The sequence below is a fragment of the Carcharodon carcharias genome, chromosome 7 (genome assembly GCF_017639515.1).
Source record: "Carcharodon carcharias isolate sCarCar2 chromosome 7, sCarCar2.pri, whole genome shotgun sequence".
NCBI classification, from domain to species: domain Eukaryota; kingdom Metazoa; phylum Chordata; class Chondrichthyes; order Lamniformes; family Lamnidae; genus Carcharodon; species Carcharodon carcharias.
In genome coordinates this window covers 143,082,881-143,104,621 of record NC_054473.1, presented here as the reverse complement: position 1 = coordinate 143,104,621, position 21,741 = coordinate 143,082,881, and the positions used below count along the sequence as shown (strand labels likewise).

General features: G+C 40.1%; 2 protein-coding genes across 8 annotated transcripts in view; one reads left to right on the top strand and one right to left on the bottom strand.

Annotated features, from left to right (window-relative positions):
• adcy7 (adenylate cyclase 7) overlaps positions 1-21,741 on the top strand; it is a 195,777-nt gene that overhangs the window by 168,068 nt on the left and 5,968 nt on the right. For 3 of the 6 annotated variants that reach the window (XM_041191171.1, XM_041191172.1, XM_041191173.1), the window contains 11 exons: positions 1,449-1,518; positions 2,295-2,392; positions 2,485-2,569; positions 3,653-3,784; positions 5,336-5,410; positions 9,386-9,555; positions 13,912-14,005; positions 14,093-14,251; positions 18,416-18,562; positions 18,674-18,781; positions 21,382-21,496. In XM_041191171.1, coding sequence (XP_041047105.1) covers positions 1,449-1,518; positions 2,295-2,392; positions 2,485-2,569; positions 3,653-3,784; positions 5,336-5,410; positions 9,386-9,555; positions 13,912-14,005; positions 14,093-14,251; positions 18,416-18,562; positions 18,674-18,781; positions 21,382-21,496 — 1,253 coding nt within the window. Of the gene's footprint in view, positions 1-1,448; positions 1,519-2,294; positions 2,393-2,484; positions 2,570-3,652; positions 3,785-5,335; positions 5,411-9,385; positions 9,556-13,911; positions 14,006-14,092; positions 14,252-18,415; positions 18,563-18,673; positions 18,782-20,117; positions 20,173-20,217; positions 20,268-21,381; positions 21,497-21,741 lie in introns of those variants that run through there. The other 3 variants (XM_041191175.1, XM_041191174.1, XM_041191176.1) reach the window with 3 other exon arrangements.
• brd7 (bromodomain containing 7) overlaps positions 15,245-21,741 on the bottom strand; it is a 64,750-nt gene continuing 58,253 nt past the window's right edge. Inside the window, exon 18 of one of the 2 annotated variants that reach the window (XR_005943503.1) lies at positions 15,245-16,148. The gene's annotated coding sequence lies outside the window, so the exon portion shown is untranslated. Of the gene's footprint in view, positions 16,149-18,552; positions 18,834-21,741 lie in introns of those variants that run through there. The other variant, XR_005943502.1, reaches the window with a different exon arrangement.

The following is a 21,741-nucleotide window of genomic DNA, read 5'->3' as shown; positions in this document are numbered from 1 at the left end:
AAGTCTCAAGTCAATTAATGAGTAATTGGCTGTTAAATGGTTGCATTTAAATAGTTAGCCTTTCTTATGCAGGGTGGGCTGCCGTGACTTTTTAATTGGGGAACCGGGGTTGGGGGGAAGTGCAAGGACCATGGCAGCCCATAAAATCCAGCCCACTTTCTCCACATTACCCTATCAAACCTGCATTATCTTAAAGCTGTCTATCATGTCACCCCTCAGCCTTCTCCTTAGGAGAGGAAAAAAACCCAGTTTCTCATGCTAGTTATAATCTCTCCGTTCTGGTATCATTCTTGTGAGTCTCCTTTGTATCTTCTCCAATGCCTCCGTATTCCATGTATATTATGGAGACCAGACCTGTACACAGTGCTTCAATTGTGATCTATCCGAGGTTCTATACAAGTTTAGTGTAACTTCCCTATGTTTCCTACAATAAACGGGGAATAAATATTTTAATAGTCTTTCTTGTTGCCTGCCTTTGAGTTTTAATTTGGCAAAGTTTCATTATGCAGACCATGAGTTTGTAGTTGTTTGCATGTTTGAGTTTGGAAAATGATTACTTGTCACCAAGTTCTGTTTTCAACTTTGGTCACTGGTTTAAAGTAACTCGGAATGAACTGGACCAACAGTGGCTCAGGACCAACCTGAGTCATCTATGTCAAGAAGATGCAATCTGACCTTAATAAGCAGATCTCAGCCATGGCAGAGTTGGTTAATATTTGACTGTGGGTAGATTTTTTTTTTTTTTTTGCAGTTTTTCTACCAATCCTCACATAATTTCAATGTGTAGCCAGGAAAAATGACTTAAACTGCTGTTACGCTGCTTCTCAGGTTTCTACCAGTTTTCTGCTGAAGCTACAATAAGAGATCAGGAGAACCCTTGTTGCAATTCTACTTCAACGTCTCTCAGCTGGTGGGTTTGGGGAGGAGGCTTATGAAGAAGTAAATTCGGGGTTTCTGTTTGAAACTAATCCCAGTTGAATTTGCTGTTATGCACGGATTAGGTGACATAGGGTTGGGTTTTATTATGAAGCCAATCATTGTTCTGTCGAAGGGTCATGAGGACTCGAAACGTCAACTCTTTTCTTCTCCGCTGATGCTGCCAGACCTGCTGAATTTTTCCAGGTAATTCTGTTTTTGTTTTGGATTTCCAGCATCCGCAGTTTTTTTGTTTTTATCATTGAGGTGGTGTGCCCTGATAAAATAGCCTGCCAAAATCTACTTTGTACACTCACATGAAGAGTGACTACTTTGCTAAAGTCTTATCAAATTGTATTGCTACGTGAGTTAATGCTTTGAGGAGAGGAGAATACCTAAGGAGAGAAGGCAGATATGTAATTGTGAAAAATAGGTTTAATTTTAGAAATAATAGACTGCTTTGATCCTTGTTCTATGCACAATATGATATATATTACAGCTGGCTGATGCTTGCAACTTTTTTCCTTTTACAGGCAATGGGTTAAATGTGATGCCTTTGCTCATATGTTGTTGTCATTCAGTGAAAAAGGATTAGAAAAACAAGTAAGTATACTAATATGTACACATGCACTCTGAGAAATCTATGTTTGAGGGCTGTTACCTTAGCACTTAGGTCCCAGCAGATTCAAGGAAACTTGTTTTTGTTCTTTTCAGTTTATGCACTGTGGCGCTGCAATAAAACGTGTGGGATTAAAGCTAGCCAAGCATCAGAAGTGATGTTCTTCTCTAGTACTAACACAAGCAACAAAGATAACAATTTTGTAGAAAATGCCTATTGTAAACACTTCACCAGGGCTCACGGTCATTCTTTTATTCTTGGCCCTTTTCTCTTAACAAGAAAAAGTGTCCACTGTTTCACTGTGAAATCACTGTACTTTATAGCAAATATCAGAACACCTATGAGGAATTAAAAATCCATACTTTTTACAAAATCAATGAAGCACTACAGTTACTGTAAAGTTTTGATCCCGAATGAAAACAATTTTGTACAAGTACGGCTCCAATTCTGCTTATTGCTCGAACTCTCCTTTTGAATCCTTCCACCTTGCTACATCTTATCTGCAAGCCTCCTCTAGAACTGTTCTCCTCAGTCACACCTTGGGTCACCCTTTCTGTTGACATGTCCTTACCGCTGTTTTCTTAATCTCTAATCCATTGGTGGATTCCCATTTGAAAGTGCTACTTAAATGCAAGTTTTTGGGAAACTACTCTCCTGTGATTCAAGATGTTCAACAAAAAGGAAAAACAACTGGAGGGGAAAAAAACCCACAGTTGTACTCTTCATTTTCTGCAATGGTTGTTTTTTTCTTTTCTTCCAGTATCGTTCAGTCTGCCTTCCTTCCTTGAAGTATTACGTTGGATGTGCCTTTTTGATATTCCTTTGCATATTTCTGATCCACATGCTCGTTATACCACTGTAAGTACTGCATTTGCGAATTTAATCACTTTTAAATCTAAAAACATTTGTAACCTTACTTCACCTCCAACCAATTATGTTTTTCTCATTAGGAATATTCTACTGGGAATATCGTTTGGAACCGCTGCAATTATTCTTCTGATAACTCTCTTCATTTGTTTTGCTGGTCACCTAAATGTGAGTTAAATACAAATATTGTGGCCAAGAAAATTTGTTTATTTCTTATCTAACTTTCAGGCTGCTATATTCCTCATTCCTGATTATTTGTAACTTTGATTTAAAACCTTTCAACACTTTATGCACATATCTGCTACACATAGAAATTATGATATGGAGTTAGGCTACCTGGACCAAGTAGCCTGTTTCACTGTTCTCCCTCTACAGGAACAAATAGTTCAAATTACATTTATCCATGTTATTCACATTTTGCTTCATCCGCTTTCTTTTCAACCATTTATCTAATCTAATCTAATCTAATTGACGATTGACACAGTTTCTGCCTCAGCCACTCATGTTGGAAGAGAATTCTACAACCATTCAATTTTCTGTGTAAAGAAGTATCTCCTGTTTTCTTTTTTAAATTTCTTATGTTAAATTTTGTCTCAATTGTTCTTGACCCCTCAACTACTGCAAAGTCTGCTGCTATCTATCTTGTCATATATATTCATAATTTTAAATACGTCTATTATATTGTCCTGTAATCAGTGTTTTGACAAAATAAGACCTAATTTTTCAAGTCTCTTTGTATTTTCTAATACTAGACAGCATCCAAGTGATTCTGCATTGCACTTTCTCTAACTGCTCAATATTCTTTCTATAGTGTGGAGCCCAATACTACACACAGTAAGATACCTCAGATTCTATGTAGGCTTATCATTACCCCTTTATCTTTACTTTTATATCTTACATTTGTGATAAAACCGAGAATTCCATTTGTGTTTTTTACGGCCTTGGGTTAAAGAACTTGATAGATCCACAACGATACCATTAGCACAGCTGCCTAATTTTCTTAAAGATTGGAATACCATTTTGACCCATTTTACTATTGCATTATAGATGCCAGCATTTCCTCAAATTTGATCCTGTAGAAACAAATATTCCTAAATGTGATAGTTAAACATTTAAACTTTAGAAATACGATGAAATTAACTTACCATTGATTTTTGAATTTTCATTTGGCTCATGGTGAAAACTTTGCATTAGAAATTTCAAAAATGTGACAAAGTTTCAACATGCCTTCCTTTTTTGCTCCACACATAGCGCTGGGTGAACAGCTCAACTTCAAACTTGTTCATTGCCATCTCTGAAACTGTTACAAAGAACCCAATAGTACGGCTACCATTGACATTTGTCGTCATAACTGTTGTATTAGTCATTTCAGTTTTCAACTTGGTGAGTACTTATAATATAACCATGATAAATATATTCAGATGTGAATATTTTCTAAGTTATATGTGAACTAAATTAAGGATAGTGCATAATTGCTTCACTGTTTGAGTGATATAAATTTGTAACTCAAAAGTCCTATAGATTGCAATTTTTCCAAATGTCAGTAATGACACCTGAAGCAGTAGCACCATGTGTAGTCCATATAGATGGAGTTTGCTTGTTTCTGATGTAGCTGTGACAAAGATGCAACCACATTTAACATGATGGCCAATTCCAGAATTTAGAGTGGATGGTTGAAGGTCAAGTAAGCACGTCAAAATAAATTTTTGGAGAGTGGTGAGGATGGGGGTTTGGGGGGGTGGAGGGGTGGGGGTTTGGTGGTGGTGGGGGTGGGGGGGGGGGTGGTGGCTGCGGGCAATGGTAAAACATCAACACCCACCCACCTGAGTGGTAATGCCTGTGGTTTATGAAGTTGGCAGTGAGTTTCCTACAGCTGGTATTAAAAGTGAAGTAAGGAAAGAGGGAATGGAAATGGGTCACATTTATGGTGAGTGGTGATTTTGGCATATTACCATGTATGGTCAGCAGTTTGACAGACCCATAATTTACAAATGTTGTAAATATTCTTCTGTTTACACTTATTTTCCTCCTGGTATTTGAGATAGAAATTCTGATTGGAGGATATCCTGTTACAAACTTATTTTGTTCTCAGGATGTGGATGATGTCAGCGACTCTATGAATGTTGACGCTAATTGCCTGTCCCTAGTTGCCCTGAAAGGTGGGGTGGTGGGGCTTACTTGAACAGCTGAGCCTTTGCAATGGTAACATTTGTACAATAGTATTAGCTATTCCTAGGATTTTGACCAAATGAAGATGAAGGAATGTCATTATATATCCAAGACACAATGTTGTGTGACTTGGAGGTGATGGTGCTCAGACTATGGAGCTCAGACCAGTTACCAGTTAATATTTGCATAAAAATAACACCTGTTGGAAAGTGTCTTTATTCATATGCCAAGTATGCCAATTGGAATTTCTACCCAATCAGGGCTATCTCTCTTCTTTTTGTATTCTCCTGGATAATGCACATTGGGTCATTGATTGCAAGCCAGTTTATGCAGGGTACAAAGGTAAACTGGAGGTGAATCTTCTGATGCAATCTTATTCTTGAAACTTAAAATTTGTATGTTTAGTTTGACAGATAGGCTTTAAATAAACGTCCAAACCTTTCGGGCATTAATGTATTCCATGGAGCCTTGTGCCTCACTTTTAAAGGTTAAATTAATATTCTCAATAATTTAAGTAGATCTTAGGCTGCAGATAATAATCGATCTTGATGCACAGATTTTATATCCATGAATGAGGCAATAATATTAAGAACAGCTTTTTCCAATCTGCTAAGTCCAGATGATTGAAACAGAAGAGACAGTTATGGGCCAATGGGCCACAAATTAAACACCTCAGGTTTAAATTTTATTTCTTACCATATTTCAGGAGTGCACGGTGTCAGTGAAAACTATATGCAATACTGAACATTACTGGTTTCTTTCTAGCACTCCATAACAAATGCCAATCAAACAGTGCACAATAAGACTAATGCTGCAGCGGAAGGGAATTACTGCCTTGCTGTGAGTAGAGATAAATGTTACTTCCTCATCTTTCTTGCAAATAAATCTTGTCTTGGCTAAAAGTGTTTATTAAATGATGATGGTAATAGCTCTAAAGCACCTTTTGTGCTTCTCAGTAAAGTAGTGGTTTCATTAAATATTAAATATGATGTGTAACATTCCCTGGTGTAAAATGGATGATTATAGCAGTAAGCAGAAAGGGAAAAAAGATTGATGTAGGTTAGATTTTATTTTAATGAAAACAAGCTCTCTCACAGCTCTGCGTCTGGGAGGTCAAGGTCAAGTGCAATCTTCAGATGAAGCGGCCATAGAATAATTGATCCAGCCTGTCAGGATGTAACTCAGCTGCCAATTTAAAGTTACATTTTCTGTCCTTATTTACATACTCTCATTATAAATTGTTATGTTTATGTTTAGAATGGAAACTCTTTATGTGAACTTGTCACATCGTAATTACATCCTACTGCCAGTGTTGAAACATCGCCTCTACTGAGGGTAGGATGTCATTTCCATGTGAAAAGCCTTTACAGGCAGCATCCATTGTAAATGTGGATGTAGGAATTTATGGTGGAAAATGTTGACAGGAAGTATACAGTTGCAAGATTTTTAATATATTAATAGCCGATCCTCTGGCATCTCCTTGAAGACGGTACTCAAAATTTAATTTTGAAATTTTGTACAGCTAGGAGTGAAGAAGAATGGGTGTTTTTGGTAGAACTATATGATGACCTTCAGACAGCCACTTCTTACAAATACAGAGTTTATAGATTGTTATGTTTTGGGACTGTCCTTTTAGTTCAGGATAAAATGGAGGAATGAAGGGGGTCATGTGACCTGTCCTGAACTCTGTCTGACAACAAGCTTGAATGGGTTGGCTATTAAAGGTTAAATGGTGGCCCAGGTTGTTTTACTGGGAAGAAGGTGTGAATGTTCATGTCTGTAAACAATGACCAGAGGAATGTGATAACGCTCGTTAGACTTTAGTCTCCAAGTCTCACAGAGAAGTGTTATACTTTAAGTTGTATGTTTAATTCCAAGATGAAATGGAGTTGAGAGGCTAGAGCTCAGCTACTTTTTATCTGGATGGAAGATCGATCAGATTCATATTACCATGGAGATCGGCTTTGAGTGGGGATGAGTCCATAGCAAACCATTGCAGTATTGGCTTACAGATTTCTTAAGATATCCTTGAACCTCATAGGCAGGTCAGTCTGCAAGAATCTGGGAAAGAGCGGAGAAATAGAGGCAGCTAGTGTCTATTGCTCACCATGCAGAATGTGGGTGGGAGCTCATGCTCAGGTTGAAGTGACCAAGTTCATGAGGATTTACAGGAGGCTGGAAGATTTGCCTAGCTTTGGCTAGAGGGAGGAGTCTCCAGGGTAACCCTCACTGTGAAAGACAGTTCAGGGATTAGAAGTTATCCAGCTGGAAAAGGAAATGAGCCATCAGGAGCTGAGAATAGTTTTGGACTGGTTCCTGGAGGATGAAGTGTCCGCTTAAGGGACAGAATAAAGTCTAACTGTGGAGGGGGATTTTTGATCATTTTTAAAAAGTTAAACGGGATATTTTCTGTAGTTTAAAGCATAATTTGCCTGCTGAATAGTGTTTAGATAATGTTGCTTTCAATTTGTTTATTACAGTAAAAGTCTTAAAATTTGAAATCTTGTATGATGTTTTCAGTCAGTCACTGGAATTGAAGTATCTTGAAAAACTATCGGTCATGAATTTTAACACACCATAAGAAAGCATAGTTCATTAAAGATGGCATGCTCAGAAGATGATGCGTTAGACTGCCATTGAGGTGGTGAGACCACTGCATTCTATATCTTACACTTGCAGATTTTAAAACAACCTCACATGATCAGTTGGTTTCATTGTTTACTCCTGGCTCATCCTCAGTGTGGATTTGATTTGCAACTGGTGGGTGGTTCAATGATGGGGTGAGATTTCCTCTGCAGCAGCAGCTCTTCAATGGTTGCAATTATCATTTAAAGGGAAGAAGGCTCTCGTCCACACTTGTAAATTCAGAGCTTCAGAAGGGTGCCATCATTTTATCATACTGCTGTCCAGCTGCTCCTTCAAAAGCACCAATGCAGGGGAACTCGGGCAGGATTATGTGGCAACAAAGCCATGACAGAAGAGTTGTACTGATATTTGCATATTGTTATTTACTGTGAGAAGGTTGGATCTGTCCCTTGCATTGCAGATGCTGAAATGGGTTGCTTGCACATAGTAAAGTAAAGCTGAATTGATGTTGGAAAAGCACTAGGGCCAGATTTAATTTATCCTCTGATACTGTAGGAAATGGTAGAGGTTGCTAATAGATATTTTCAATATTGGAGGAAGGTGCATATGGTCCCCTTATCTTAGAAAGACTTAAAATCACCATTTGGCAACTAAAGATGTGCATGTTTAAACTTTGTGGTGGAGAATTTAATGGAAAGCATCATTAGGGATGTGATTAATTGTTTAGAACACTCATGCTTACTGGGGAATACCCAACATTGGTTCAGACAAACCTGATGCAGTATTTTGAAGAAATCACTAGTGGTTGATCCTGGAGTTCTGATAATCACCAGTTACATGGATTTTCAAACAAGCTTTTCATAAAGTTCCAAAAGGAGTCATGTGCTAAATTTAAGTCACGTGATGTGAAATTAGTCTTTGCTAGTAACACAAAGCTGGTTTGTGAAGTTGATGGAAAAGAAAATCACACATTATAGGCCGGAATATTCCAGGTCCCTGCAGCAGGACCGGCGAGCCATTGAATCCTCCATTCACATCATTGGGACCGGAAGATCCCACCAGTGTGAGGGGCTGGAAAATTCCGGCCATAATCTGGGCTTCTGATTCGCTGCAAGCCCTCTTATTTTACGAGTGAAGACAAGTTTCATGCCCATAGTATTAAAATTGTAGTGTGAGATGAATCATAAACTGGCTATTGTGCTGTAGGCAAAGGATGTCTTTAAATGCAGTTACTTCCCAATGTGATGCAGTTGCTGATTGGTTTCCTCAAGGTTCAGTGCTGTTGACCCTTTGCGTAAGTGTATTAATAATCTGGAGCCGGACCTAAATGGCCCGTTATTAAATTCACTTTATGATATATTATAAATTAAAGTCAGGACTTTTGAAAAAAACAGAATATAACAGGATTTGGATAGATTACAGGTGAGCCTAAGACCAGCAAATGTTTTTAAATATAGCTAAGTAAGCAGCTGCATGTGAGGGTGCAGAATTCAGATAGAGGGTATACATGAGTGGGTACATGTTAAAGTTAACATAAATGGAGAGAGACCTGAGAGTGATCACTCATCACGCTCCAAAGCTTCAAGTTGGTTGTATTGCATTGTACAGATTGTTCAATGTAAGATTAAGGCTATAATAATAGGGCTGTATAAGGCTTTGTTAAGATCTCGTTTTTATGTACCTTTTTGATCCCTGATGCCCTACCCTCCCCCCACCACCCCTCACCTCAAGAAGGACATTGTCCAGAAATTGTATACTTAAGAGTATCAAGGATGATCCCTATCCTGAGTGCACTGAGTAATGGAGGAAGACTTTGTGCTGTGTGTTTGAATTTGATGAAGTGGCATAGACTTAGGGGATCTGATTCAGACTTTTAAGGGTATCTACAGCATATTCATGGATGGATTGTTTGAGGCAATGGGTTTGGGTAGGACTAGGAGCTGTCATATACATTGACTAAGCAGGTAGTAAGACTGGATGTTGGAGCTGTCTCTCAGGACAGTGGCACTCTTACCTTTCCTCCCCATAACTGTGCGAGTGGTCAATTACTGATTGTTGATATCAACAGGAGTAGTAGAGAACAGATGCATAACAACTTAGGCAATCCATTATTGGCTAGTTGAAATTAATTTCATTTAACACATTATCCAAAATATTGATTAATCATTTAATAAGAAGTTAACAGAACATTGTTTATATTCTAATTCATTTTAAATTTGTTTTTGGCAGTATTACGTATGCTGTTGTATCCTGGGACTCATCACTTGCTCAACCTTCCTCAGAGTTAGCTTTGAGTTGAAAGCATTCCTATTAATTGTTGCCTGTGTGATTTATAACATCATTCTCTTAAAGACCCATGCTCCTTTGTTTGATGCCTACGAGAATTTTCTGAAGAACAGGTATGATTTTGCTAACAGGAAATGTTAATCCTCTGATAATGTTCATGTGCTGTGTCACTGTAACTGACTCCTTGGGTGGAATTTTGTCCTTGTCGGGCAGGTTCGGTGGGGGCATTTGGGATCGGGAGATTGGGGCTGGACTACGATTTCATGCTGGTGGGCCAATTAAGGCCTGCCCAGTATGCAATGCGAGAGGCAGTGCTCAGCGCTGCCTGTGCGGGCAGGAGAGGAGAGTGAGCGGGGAACTTTGCACATGTACACGAGTGAGCGCTTGAAAATCACCGAGGCACAGAGCTGCCTCAGGGAGATGAAGAGTTTTAAAAATTACAAATAAAGATTTAAAAAATGTAATAAAACATGTGTCCTCATGTGACTCTGCCACATGAGCAGGGACGTGTTATAAATTAAATTTAAAACATTTTATTTTTATTTGATGTTGGAAACCTCATCCCATCAGTGGATGAGGTTTCCAAAAAAATGCAAAGGCCGCTTGGCCTTTTCACCTGCCTGCCAACCATAAGGTGGGTCGGGCAGCGAAAGATTTAAGTTATCTTTTTAAAGGCCTTTAAATTGTTGGCGGGCGCGCTGCCGATTCCCGCACGCGCCCATCAATCGAAATATCACGTGACTGTGCGTTGACGTTGGGACGCTTGCCCCATGACATCGTGTGTCATTTTACGCTTGAGCAGGTCGGGCGCGTGCCCACTGCCGAGGTAAAAATTCTGCCCCTTGAAAATTTTGCTATCCCCATTGCTACTTCTGTCCACAGATAGCCAGGCCATCAACCGGTAACAAGGCCCCAGATTGGCCAACAAAATTGATCAGCACCCATGTGCAGAGATCTTTTTAAAATTTGTTCAGCGCATAAACAAAAAATTGAAAAAAAATGCCTAGGCCAAAGGAGAGGATAAAATCCTCCAGTAACATTATATTGTCTTCTGCTTTCTTCTACTTTTAGCTTTAGCCTCTGTTTGCCATTCCCTAGTCATACAGGTAACTTCCTGTGTGAAAGCTTCTGCTTCATACTTTTTTAGCTGTTACTTGTGTCCGGTGTGAAGCATGTATAGAATGGACTTATTTGGTGCAGCTTTGGGTTAAATGTCATAACTATTGGAATTATATAACTGCATAGTGTGGACCATTAGAAGCAGCTTGTAAATAATTTCAGTTACCCCATTGAGAAAAATATCTGTTAAACTACGTTGCAAAATTTTTATTTTTACAATTCATTTTTATTCTTATTTTTCAATATTCATTGCTGTCCGAGTGTTGCACTACCATGCACTAATACTTGGCTAAAGTGGTGGATAGTCCAGTGGTTCTTTATAAATGAAATTCAGGAGGTTAGTACCAGGAGCTGACTCCCCTTCAATCAAAAAATAAAGTTTCTCTCCCCATTGGGAGGCTCTTGGTTCTTGTCCTGTGCCTTTCCTCAGTTAAATTATCAAAGGTTTGGACTATTCTGTGTAGGGAGCAGCAGGTGCAAAGTTTGTACTTCCAGACTATTATTTATCCCCTTCTCCACACTCTGCTGCTCATAGTATACACTTAATTTCAAAAATCAAACTTATTCAATAGCTCATGTGATAAAGATGGAGGCTTTGGGCAGAACTTTCCGTGCCCGCTGGCACAGGGTGTGTTCAGCTGCATGAGCGGACAATATGGCGAGAAAGCCAAATATCGGTTTCATGATGTTGTGAAACCAATTTGCAATCGTCCACTCTACCCGTCAATGGCAGGCCTTTTTTTTCCACTGTCAGATGTCAGGAACCTCATTGCATATCATTAAAAGGCCAGCCCACCGGAATCATTCCCCCAGGTTGGATCATCTGCCCATGTCGGCAGGACAACACGGTGGTGCAGAACATGTTTTGACAAGTGTGACGTGCAGAAGTTGGGACTTACCACCAGGGCCTTGCTCACATTGTGGACATCGGAGGAGCAGAAGATGCTGGAGACCAACAGCAGCGGAACCCTGGAGGAACGTCCATGGCATGCTGGGTGGATACTCATGGACATGACTCTGCCACGAAGCAGCTCACGGAAGGTGGAAAATCACCGTTGAGGGTCTGCTCACAAAAGATGATCGTCGAGGGGGTGGAAAGGAAGGTCCAGCTGAGTTTGGGAGAGGAAGATGTACTGGAGGGTGGTGGAGCAATGTCCAAGATCGACAGGGAGAAGAAGAGGAGTCGGAGGTGGTGAGATTGGGAGGGGGGAACACAGGTGTCGGGGGGTAGGGGTTGTGGTTGGAAGAAGAGAGGGACTACAGGGCTAGGAGGGGGTAATTGGGAGAAGACTGTAACTGGGAAGGTAGGTGTTAGAGGGAGGAAGGTGTAAGGGAAGGAATTCGGGGGGAGAGCGTGGAGAGGGAAAGAAGTCCAGAGAGGGGAAGAAGTAAGGCTGAAGGAAGAAATAAGGGTGTCTGAGGGAGTCAGGAAGGGGGAAGGACTAAGGGGGGGGGTGCGTTGGGGGTGGGAAGGAGTTCCAAGGAGGGGATGTCCAGGTGAACATGCAAGGGAGGGGTCTGATGAGCCCATGACTGCCTCCTGGGAAGCGAACTGAGAGTGGACATGGTTCGAGGGAATGGTGAGAATGACCAAAGGCAAAGTGAGGTAGTAGTGTGGGAGGGTGAGGGTGTAATGGGATCGGTAGAAGGGGTGGCGAGGGTGGCTGATGGGGACTCAGAGCCAGACACGGACCCTGGGGGTGGGAAGGAGGAAGTGGGGCATGTTAATGTGGATAGGGGATGGGATTTTCAAGAAGGGAGGGAACATGCATGTTTACCTGGACATCCCCGAAAGGAAAGTGTTGAGGCTGGTAGGTCATGGAGGAGAGGCGGAAGGTGATGCCAGGGGTATTGACAGTGATGGGAGAAAGGAAATAGCTGACTGGGGGAGGAGAAAGGACGGGGGAGCACAGGAAAAAACATAGCAGGACCTTGCCAAATCGGAAATGAAATGAGAGTCGTGTTTGATGGGCACTGGTGCTGCATGGGAGTGAGATCAGTGGGTGGGTGGAGATGCTTTTCAACTCAGATGGACAACTGAAAGCGAACCCCAGCAGGCAGCATTGAAAATGCTCAGGACAGTGAGATGAGTGTGATACGGGAAGGATCCACACGTGTGGGAGAGCAAGAGGCTCCAAAAGGCCCTGCCATACACACACTTTTTCCTCCAGAATCACTCATAGACCGAGCTTGTGCAGCTGGATTGCTGGGGGGGGGGAGGGGGGCTTGGTGCGCAGTGGGAGGACTCACGAAGCCTGTCAATGAAGCTGAAAGGCAACATTACACATTATTCAGTGGAAGTGCATATATTTCCAGATTGACAAAGTTACAAAATGTGTTCACCCATGCAACCAATATGATCAGAATTTCTTAACTTTTGAACGCCTTAGACTTCTAGGTGCTGCCCTGACATCCGCAGCAGGGGTGGAGACAGCCTGTGCAATGGTTAGCCCTGTTGCCTCTGATAACTTTGGCATGGATCCTCTGGAGACTCAAGGCCTTGGGGGCCTTGGCTTGCTTTGGCTGTCCTCCTGTGGGTCAGCTGCTCCCTCTGCGGTGACAGAGGACGAGGTTGAGAGGATCACAGGCAAAGGGGACTCAAAGGGAGAGGACAACCTCTGAGATTCCTGAATGGATGTCCCAGGGGTGTCCATCTGCCACTCTTTGTCTTTTTGGGTGCCTGAGGGCCCTAGCCTGACTCTTTGAAGGAACGATGCATCTGGGGGGGACATTGACCTGCCCCTTTTCCCTCTCGTGTTGCCACTGCAGAAAAGCAATGGAGTGAAGGTGAGGTGATGGCATGGAGGGCGAATGAGAGCCTGCCCACCATCGGAACAGCGTGTTTCCATGGAAGGCATGATTAATGAGGTGGGATTGGGACGATACGGCATGAAAAGCAGCCATTACAGCTGGCGGGAAAAATGTTCTTTTATCTGCCCTCTGCCACACTTAGTGCAAACCTAGGATGATCCCACCCTTTGTTGTGCCATTGTGCTCTTTGGGAATCAGGAATCAAATAAAATCACTATCTTGCCAAATTAAGCTGCCTGTGCATTTTAGTCTGAAGGAGGCCTGCGGAGATATCCGTATGTGTGTGCCCATCCAATTGTCAGTGGTGAAAATATTTGTTTCCTGTGCACTTGTAAAATAGGATTAGTTGCACAACTCACATTGTACAAATGATGTAAAACTTATTCTGTAAAAGTGTGCAATATCATTTTGCTTGTGTTTATTGTATGATGGTGATACCTTTATCAAATAGTCATAGAAGTATCTTTATCATTCCTGAATTTAAAACATAATATTTCATTTAATTAGCAACAACTCATTTTGTACTTTTAATTTTTCAGCAGTGGCAGCAGAACTCCTGTGAAAAACCCCAAGATTATGGGTAGCTTTTACCTCCTCCTATTTGGATTCACTCTACTGTTTTTAGCAAAACAGGTATAAAAAATTGCAGTGCTGAAATATGTAACGTTTTCCTCCAATTAAATCAGTGGCTGGCAAAAACAGCTTATATTTAATTTGCAGAATGAATATTGCTGTCGACTAGACTTTCTATGGAAGAATAAATTTAAAAAAGAGAGGGAAGAAATTGAGACGATGGAGAACCTCAATCGCTTGTTATTGGAAAACGTGTTGCCAAGACATGTTGCTGAACACTTCATTGGTGAAAATAAAAAGAATGAGGTATGGATTACTTGTACCCATCCAATATTTGCCAGTGCCAGATTAATCATTGCCCAAACAGTTTTTTTATACCCAGTCCTACTGCATGAAAATCAAAATGATGAACAACATATGTGAGGGAGTGTTTAGTTGTTGGCTGTAATACTTTGCTGAAGAAATCATCCAACTGCATACTTACAGTTCAACTAAGGATTAGTTATCTCCAGAACAAGTATCTCTCCGGTGATAGCAAGTGTCAGATTATTCTTTCACGTGCATAAAAGTGTTGATCTCTGTAACTAAAATACCTTCTGTTCCTATGGAGATTATATTATCGTATCCGGCAAGATAGTGTAAGCACTTGTATCAAAGTGGTACCATCTTGGGAGTGAAGAAGACAGGATCCATCTGAAATATTAACCTGATATTCTATAGCAGATATTAACAGGCCTGCCATATAATTCTAGCATTTAGAACTGAGTTTCATTTTTACAATTTTTATTTAGAATCTCTACTGCTTTGATCGTGATGCATGTGGATAGCACAGAGTGGGGAGGAGGTCCATCACAAAAGATTATAAGAAACAGGAGCAGGAGTAGGCCATTCAGCCCATTAAGCCTGCTCCACCATTCAATAAGACCATGGCTGATCTCATTGTGGCCTTGACTGCATTTTCTAGCTTGCTCCCCATAATCCTTGACTTCCTTGTTGATCAAAAATCCGCCTAACTCAGCCTTGAACATATTCAGTGACCCAGCCTCCACTGTTCACTGGGGAAGAGAATTCCAAACACTAATGACCTGCTGAGAGAAGAAAATCCTCCTCATTCGCAATGCCCCCTAGTTCTGGATTCCCCCATGTGAAGAAACATCCTCTCAGCATCTACTCTTTCAAATCTCCTCAGAATCTTATATGTTTCAATAAGATCACCTCTCATTCTTCTAAACTCCAATGAGTTTAGGCCCAACCTACTCAACCTTTCCTCGTAGGACAACCCCTTCAACCCAGGAATCAGTTTAGTGAACCATCTCTGAACTGCTTCCAATGCAAGTATATCCCTTCTTAAGTAAGGAGACCAAAACCATTCACAGTCCTCTTGGTGCAGTCCCACCAATGCCCTGTAGTTCAGAGATGGTTCACTAGGCTGATTTCCTTACTTTCATGCTCCATTCTCCTTGCAATAAAACTCTACATTTCATTTGCCTTCTGAATTACTTGCTATACCTTCATGCTAACATTTTACGATTTATGTACAAGGAAGCCCAGATCCCTCTGTAGCATTCTGCAGTCTCTCTGCATTTAAATAATATTCTGCTTTTTTATGATCATTCTTGCCTAGAGGATCCTTTACTCTGAGGTCATTAATTAATCCTGTCTCATTACACATTACCAGATCTAAAGTAGCCTGTTCCCTGTTTGGTTTCAGAATGTATTGTTCCAAGTACAGTCCCTAATGCACTCTATGAACTCATCCACAGGCTACTTTTGCCAATTTGATTCGTCCAATCCATATGAAGTTTAAAATCTGCCACAATTATAGCAGTACCTTTCTTGCAAGCCCCCATTTTTTCATGATATATACTCTGTCCTACAGTGTAGCTAATATCAACGGGCCTATAAACCATTCCCACCAGTAACTTTGCTATTTCTTTGCTATCTCGAACTGATTTTACATTTTGACCCTCTGGAGCAAGATCGTTTCTTTAAACTGTTTTGATTTCATCCATTTTCAACAGAGCCACCCCACCTCCTTTTCCTTTCTTCCTGTCCTCCCAAAATGTCAATCACAACGTCTGTCTTGTGCATTAGGGAGTTTGCACAATTTCATATTAGTATTGCTGAAAAAGAGACACATGCTGTCGAAGGTTTTTGTCTTGCACTCGTCAGGACAATTCACATGGGCTGCCGCTGATTGACGCTAAAAGAGAAAATGAATATTGAGTTAGATTTTTGAAAGTGATTCTTTTAGATTCAGAGAAGACATCACAAATTAGCCTAACTACATTTTGGTCTTATTACTTGTGCAAGCTTCATTTATGTGTGCCAAATTGGTCGGTTTTTACATGTTTGGAATTGGTGTGCTGAAAAATATTGTAGCACATTAACAGTAAACTTGGAGTTTAATTAGAACACTACACGAGCAGAAATACACAGTGGGATAGGTTTAAGAAATGAACATCAGGCAGTTTTTAACAGGCAGTCATTTCACAACACCATGTGGCAAGTTGAAAATTTGCCCTAGTTTTTTTTTCAGGTCTATTCTATTAACTTCCCATTTGACTCCTGAACCAGAGTTTTTAGAAGGTGGGAAAACACCCAGTTGCTTCCATCTGTTCCAAATCAGTTGCCCTTAAAGAGCATCACCATCACTAGCTACCTCACTGCTGACATTAAGAAAATAATGTTCTATACATAATGAAAGTGAAATGTTAGCCATAAGGTGAGGAATTTCCTACCATACTACTTGATATACTTTATTGGCAAATTTATCATCCCCATAGTTGTCAACATCTAGATAATAATTCATGTTTTAGAATATAACTTTTAGTTTTAGGAATTAATGTTTTAACTGTAGATAAATGGGGCCATCTGGTTAAGAAATAGATAGGCATCTCAAAGTGAATGCACTTCAAACAAGCTTGGAGTTAAAAGCTAACACATGTTTATCTTAAAAGTTCAAAGGTAAAATTGTAAAGCTACAACAATGAATGACCCATCCCTGAGCTTGTAATGGAGCCAAAAGATCTATGCTTATTGGAATAAAAGATTTAACTTATGTGTGCGGTTTCCAGATCAAAAGAAAGTAAAACCGGAGAGTTCCTTAACAGTGCCAGCAATTTTGGGGGACGGGGTCATAAAACTCCAATAGCAATGTAAATTATTCATATGGGTTACAGAATCAAAGAGTTGTGTTGATGTTAAAATAATTTATTTTCATTTCTTTTTGAACCATCCCAAAGCATGCCACGATGCCAGATAGGTAGTGATTCTGGGTGGAACCTTTTTTGGAAGGTTCTATTGTTTAATGTTTTGTTTTGTGTGCTTTGTGTTTTCTTTTTGTTTTGACAGAAACAAGCAGTTCAGTTTGGGGAACAGACAGAGGCAGTTGAGGCTTTCCTTTGGTGTAGCCTGCATCTCACTGGATTGAGAGCAAGCAGGAGATGATAGTTAGGCCTCCCCTTCAAGCAGAGAAAATACTAACTTCATTGTTCATTATGTGGAATGTGAGTGGGGCTCAAACTCAGTTTGAGTTTTGTGAGGGAAAAGCAGCTGGAAGATTTACTTTTTTTGTGGATAGTAGAAGGCTCCTCACAGAGCCTTGTGGCAGAAAGCAGTCAGCAAGTTAGATTAGAAAACTGTGGGAACGTAGCTGAGTATCTGCTGGCAACCCAAACAAGGAGCTGAAGCATCCACAGTCATGATGTCTGTGAAGAAAGGGTGGAGGGTCACGTAGTCAGAAAAGCTACTGCAAGGATGCCTGTAGAATCTTAATCTTGGAGGATAGCTGGAATGCTGAGGGGAATGAAAGTGAATTCTGGAGTGCTGTGGCACATCTTTTGGTTGTTCCCAGGAAAATGAATGAACCTTCACAATTTCGTAAGATAAGGGAACCCTTGTGGGGGATGTAAAAAGTAGGACTGAACTTATAGCATAAGTGTTTATAAGCTATAGGGATAATTTAGTAGTGCTTGCTTTGCTTAACTTCTCTTTATACATCATAAAGTTTGCTTTAGTTTAAAAATGTGAAATCTTGTGGCATAGTTATGTCGGTTAATTGCTGGGAGTTTGGATTTCTGCTTTAAATGTTAATGCTCCACAACAGGATTGTAACATCTTGGGCAGATGAAGGAAAATACCTTACATGGATGATGGAGATGCTGCCAAGTACAGTGTAGCATTTGAAATAAAGATTTGCTTATTATTAGTGACGATCATAGAGCTTGAATATCCTGATGCACTATATGGATCTAAACTTGGATGAGTTACCAGAAGGAACTGAATCCCATGCTACTACAACCCAGCATGTATTTATGAGAAAAGGGGAAAGAAAAGGAAACACCTGGGAAAAAAATATTCTAGGCTGCATAATATGTGTAGACATGTTGGTTGTTATTTAACCTTTTCTAAACATGTGTTTTATTGATATGAGGAAACCTTTTTATTTTTTCATGTTTTCTTGTGCAGGATTTGTATCATCAGTCTTATGACTGTGTTTGTATCATGTTTGCGTCAATTCCTGATTTCAAAGAATTTTACACAGAATGCGATGTAAACAAAGAAGGACTCGAGTGCCTGAGATTATTAAATGAAATAATAGCGGATTTTGATGAGGTAAGTTTATTTTTTTTTGCAAGACTTTTACTGGAGTTTAAATGATTTGTGTCCACTCTGTGCAAAACATGTTTTTTTATACATTTGCTACATTATACACTTCTTTTGCAGCTTTTGTCAAAACCGAAATTCAGTGGCGTTGAAAAGATAAAAACTATTGGGAGCACCTACATGGCTGCTGCAGGTCTTAGTATTGGCACGGGTCAAGAAAATAAACAGGTAATCCTGGGTAGCACTGACATCACCAGCATAGCCTTTTTCTCTTGAGATCCTGTCACAAATTTAAACAATTTGTTTAGATTCTTGGCAATTTAGTTGCTATTTTATCTATAAATGTGCATGGGGAACAAAAATACCGTTTTATTATGACTTCAGGGATTTGTTTTTGTACCAATTTTTCAACTTAACAAAATGCTAATTAGTTCTTAAACTTTTAAAAAAACATATAAATGGTTCATAGGGCTACAACTCAGTGTCCCAGCACTCCACGTTCAGTTCCTAATCAGATTCTCCTGAATTCTGATTAGACTTATTATTGTAAGTAAGAGTGTACTGACAGTAACAGTTGCTTGATAAATAATAGGCTCCAGGAAATTTTATTTTGAGCCCTTGTTTATTTATGTCCATTTAACACACTTCTTTTACATAACTTGTTCAGGAAAAACAATTTAATGTTATGCTTCCTTTAACCTGTGAATTGTTGTTTTGATGGTAACATACAAGGATATCTAGATCATTCACATAACAAAATATTTCATGTGCAGATTGTGACTAAGCATTTTTTCTAGCTTCAAAACTATTGGTAGTCAGAGCAATGTATGGTAAGCATATTTTTTACCTGTACTAAGTGTTCTCCAGTTATCCTTTAAGAGAAGTAACCTCAATATAAACACCGAGTTTTTCACTGAGTCAGGGAGATTACGGGGGTCTTTAAAAGTGGCGAATGGGACCTGGAGTTGGAAGTCCCACCCCATTTTTCTCCAGATCCCATTTTGCTGGTAGGGGAAAGGGGGCAAGGTGTGAAATATACTGGCATGAATTACGAATTGGCTGGGCTATTTAAACTCATTGCACAGGACAAGCAGATCCAACTTTCACTCCAGGGATGGCCTCAACCCACAGTATGTGTTCCACAACTTTTTGGTGAAGACATAAATGCTTGCGAAGGACAATTAAGTTATGTAGAACTGTCAAGCTGTCAAGTTGCTTAAATCCCCTGCACTTTAAATTTTGAAAAAGACTGCCTGCATGGGTCCGTGAAAATAAAATAAAATCTGTTCTAGCAGTTTCAATGGATGTTTGTTGACGTAACCCTAAGTGCTATCATTATAACATCATTACTGCTTGACTGCTTCCACAATGTGTCATTATCACTGTGAAAGACTGTAAATTCACAGTTTCATTGACAGCTCCAAAAGGGGATTAAAGGATAAGATATCATTAATGTGGGGTTATGAATGCAAATGTGTGTTTTATAAGGGATTAAATACTTAAGGGGCTTTCAATTTATTGAATATTTAAATCAATTTTTCTGTTATTCCTTCGTGGAATGCAGGTGTCGCTGGCAAGACCAGCATTTATTGCCCATCCCTAATTGCCATTGAGAAGGTGATGGTGAGCTGCCTTTTTGAACCGCTGCAGTTCATGTGTTGTAGGAACACCCACAGTGCTGTTAGGAAGGGAGTTCCAGGATTTTGACCCAGCGACAGTGAAGGAACAGTGTCGTAGTTCCAAGTCAGGATGGTATGTGGCTTGGAGAGGAGTTTGAAACAATTTCATGAATGAGAGTGTTTTTATATAGTGAAATCTGTGAGATACTTAGAACTTTATTATATTTCATCTCTGCATGGATCGTGAGTTCTTCCCATGGTGGATGTGGGTGAGTTGACATGGAAGGTGTAACGTCCAAGGATGGTGGATGAGGGTATGGGTTGTCATGAGTTTGCACTAAGTTGGCATAGGGGCTATGAGGATGAGTGGGGGGGAGGTCATGAGTTGGCATGGAGGGTATGAGGGGTCATTGGAGGTGGGTGAGGAGCATGGGTTGGCATGACTTGGCATGGACGAGGCATGGGGAGTGGTGAAAGTATGAGGAGTGAGGGCTACAGGGCCTAATATTTAATAACACCACTGGAACAAAATCGCAGAGAACCAAGGTGGGCCTTATAACCAGCCTGCCTCGGCACTTGGGAGCCCACGTGGCTGCATCTGACCTGTGTCCTGTAGGGGCAGGCCCAACTCTGTTCCACATCCTCCCAACCTCCCCACCGCCTCCACCCTACTAACCAAGGTGGGTGTGCCAACATGAGTGATGTGCCTCTAAGGTGAAAATAAGGACCTATCAAATTGCCCAACATTACTTCAATGCTAATTGTTCATAAAAAAAATCGAATGTTGGGAAGCTGAAATAAAATCTGAAAAGGTGGTTGGTTGATCAGCAGCTGAAAGATGTGATAACTCAAGTCCACTGAAGAACCTGTTGCACATTTCTGTCTTTTTCTGCTTTTCTTTCTATTAATTACTTTCAGTATAAATTCAGAATAAGTTGACATACTTGATGTGATAAATAATTAGTTTTGAAACTAAGATGCATGTACCCTATTGAGTCCACAAGGTATATTTTATATAAATGTTTTAAATAAAAATTTCATTTTAGATTTGTAGTCATAGCTAGGAACTCGCTGGTTCTTGGTGCAGTAATTTGAAATGTGACCTTTATTACAAGTATTCAGTGCCTTTGGATTATGATGTTCTGTGGTTGAATATTAGCTTCTTATTTCTGCATGTTTAATAGTGCATTTGCTTTATTTTTTTGACAGGATAGTGAAAAGCCTTGTGCTCACATTGGCATCATGGTGGAGTTTGCCACTGCGTTAATGAGTAAACTGGATGGCATCAACAGACATTCTTTCAATAATTTTAAGCTGCGTATCGGTTAGTTATATTCCATAATTCTGGGAGAATTACAAATTCTTAATTAGCCGTACTTTAAAAAAAGGATTGCAAGTTGCCCTCTTTGCAAAGTTGATGCAAAAAGAAACTTATGCTTAGGACAGACAACATAGAAATATGTTGTTGTTGTTCTCTAACTAGAATATTTTCATATTGGTGACATCGTAATTCAACTGCTTATTCCCCATCATAGAAATTTGAAGTGTCTTTCAGGAGGACTATATCAT